This window comes from Colobus angolensis, unplaced genomic scaffold (genome assembly GCF_000951035.1).
Source record: "Colobus angolensis palliatus isolate OR3802 unplaced genomic scaffold, Cang.pa_1.0 Scaffold91, whole genome shotgun sequence".
Lineage (NCBI taxonomy): Eukaryota > Metazoa > Chordata > Mammalia > Primates > Cercopithecidae > Colobus > Colobus angolensis.
This window is the reverse complement of record NW_012123043.1, coordinates 3,653,834-3,656,025: the sequence shown is the minus strand read 5'-3', so window position 1 is coordinate 3,656,025 and position 2,192 is coordinate 3,653,834. Positions and strand designations below refer to the sequence as shown.

The window sequence follows — 2,192 nt, the reverse complement described above, 5'->3', positions numbered from 1 at the left end:
GCCCCTAAGGGATTTAGCCCTTTGGAAATGCCAGTCACAGGTTTGGCCCCGTTGGTCCGAAAGGGGTGTGTATGTGTGCACATGGCTCTCTGCTTGGAAGATGCCAGCCCCAGAGGCGGTCACTGGCAGAAGGGTTTACTGGGATCAGGGTGCATGGGAGTGGCGGCCTGAACACCCCTCCCTCTCAGCACCCCTCCCTCACACTTGGTTAACTAAAGCAGCATGCAGCTTCTGGTGGAAGCTGTAGGGCCCAGTTCCAGCCCCCAGGCCTGTGCCCTGCCCAACTGGACCCAGGTGCATTCATGTCTCAGGATCTGGGTCAGACATTGTCGACGGGAACTCTCTGTGGACAGAGCCCACACCTCCTGCACCTTCTAGCTGTGCCTAGCACAGGGTTTGCTTCCCCAGAAGTGCTCAGGATGGCAACTGACAGATTGTTGATTAAGACAGGCCATCTCCACTCTGTAGCCCATTCCCGGCTCTCAGACCTTGGTGGAATTTGGCTAAAGTCCTTAAAGTCTCTGTTATGAGGTCCTCATCCCCTCCCCGCCCTGTCCCCATCCCACACACGTGCCTTGATCAGCCTGGCCATGGTCTCGCTGGCTGATGAGCATGCCCTCTCTCCCTCTCTCCCTGGAAGGGGCATCATCTCCCCGGTTGGAGGAGCCAAGGGTGCACGGACAGCCCCACTGCAGTGCGTCTCCATGGCCGAAGGCCACACCAAACCCATCCTCTGCCTGGATGCCACGGATGAGTTGCTATTCACAGGGTCCAAAGGTACGTGGAACCCCAACTAGCCAGGTAGGGTTGGGGTCCCCTACTCACCCCTGCTTCCTTTGTCAGAGTGGTCTATAAAGGAGGTAAGAACATAGAGACTCCAGGAGTTGAGGATATGGGGGTCTATTTACTTACTACCCTTGTTTCTTACCTTGGCTCAAGGCCTCCATCCCATGCATCCTTGGCCAAGCCTTCCTTCATACCTGACCTGGTGGCTCCATCCAGCACTTCCTTCCAGAGCTCCCAGGGAAACTTCAGGAAGCTTCTCAGGTGCCCCACCTGTACTTGCACTGCCCGACATCACCCCAGCTCATACATCTAGGCACTCCCTATGATCGCAGCAGCACTTTACAAAGTCACGCTTACCTAATTACAGCAACAAAGTCAAACGTCTTACCAGGCTGGGCACAATGGCTCATACCTATAATTGCAGCACTTTGGAAGCATGAGGCGGGAGAATCTCTTGAGCCCAGGAGTTTGAGACTACCTGGGTGGGCAACATAGTGAGACCCTGTCTCTACAAAAAATAAAAAATTAGTCACAATGACATGTGCCTGTAGCCCCAGCTACTCAGAAGCCTGAGGTGGGAGGATCGTTTGAGTCCAGGAGGTCAAGGCTGCAGTGAGCTGTGTTTGTGCAATTACACTCCAGCCTGGGCAACAGAGCAAGACCGTATCTCAATAAGTAAATACAGAATTCTTTATTTACTCATTCTTTCATTCATTCATTTTACCAACAGAATTAGTCTATAATAGACACGCATACTAAAACACAAGCATAAATACAGCTCTCCACGGCAGTAGGGGGATAACTGTCAATCTAGGTGTGATTGATTGATTCCAAGTTTTCCCATAACATTTGCTTGCACTGGTTCATTTACTTTGTCAGCAATTAGCATTTGGAGGAACAGGCATCACAAAAGCTTAAGAATTTTATTTTAGCCCTGGACACTTTAGCAGTGTGGCTCACAGAACTCTGGTATTAGTGGAAAGTTTGCTTGAGGAACCCTGGTCTGAAGTTCTGAGGGAATTCTCTCTCCCCTGAGTTTTTACTAGCACACACACATGCCAGTGAGCACACATGTGTGTGTGTTTCTCTCTCTTAGAACTGGAGCTCCATCCTCTGGAGCTCTCTGGATCCCTTTCCCCTACCCTGGGCAGCCCCTGCAGAGGCAGAGCTACGCCCCCTAGTGGCTGACATCCCTCCCTTCCCTGTGGCTTCCTCCCATCTCTCACAGACCGAAGCTGCAAGATGTGGAACTTGGTTACGGGACAGGAGATTGCCGCTCTAAAGGGCCACCCCAACAATGTGGTCTCCATCAAGTACTGCAGCCACTCGGGGCTTGTGTTCTCCGTGTCCACCTCCTACATCAAGGTGTGGGACATCCGGGACTCAGCCAAGTGCATTCGGACTCT

At 52.2% G+C, this 2,192-nt stretch overlaps 1 protein-coding gene across 1 annotated transcript in view; it reads left to right on the top strand.

Annotated features, from left to right (window-relative positions):
• The window catches only part of KIF21B (kinesin family member 21B), a 44,107-nt gene that overhangs the window by 35,074 nt on the left and 6,841 nt on the right, over positions 1-2,192 (top strand). The window contains 2 exon segments of the mRNA XM_011931835.1: positions 641-777; positions 2,015-2,192. Coding sequence (XP_011787225.1) covers positions 641-777; positions 2,015-2,192 — 315 coding nt within the window.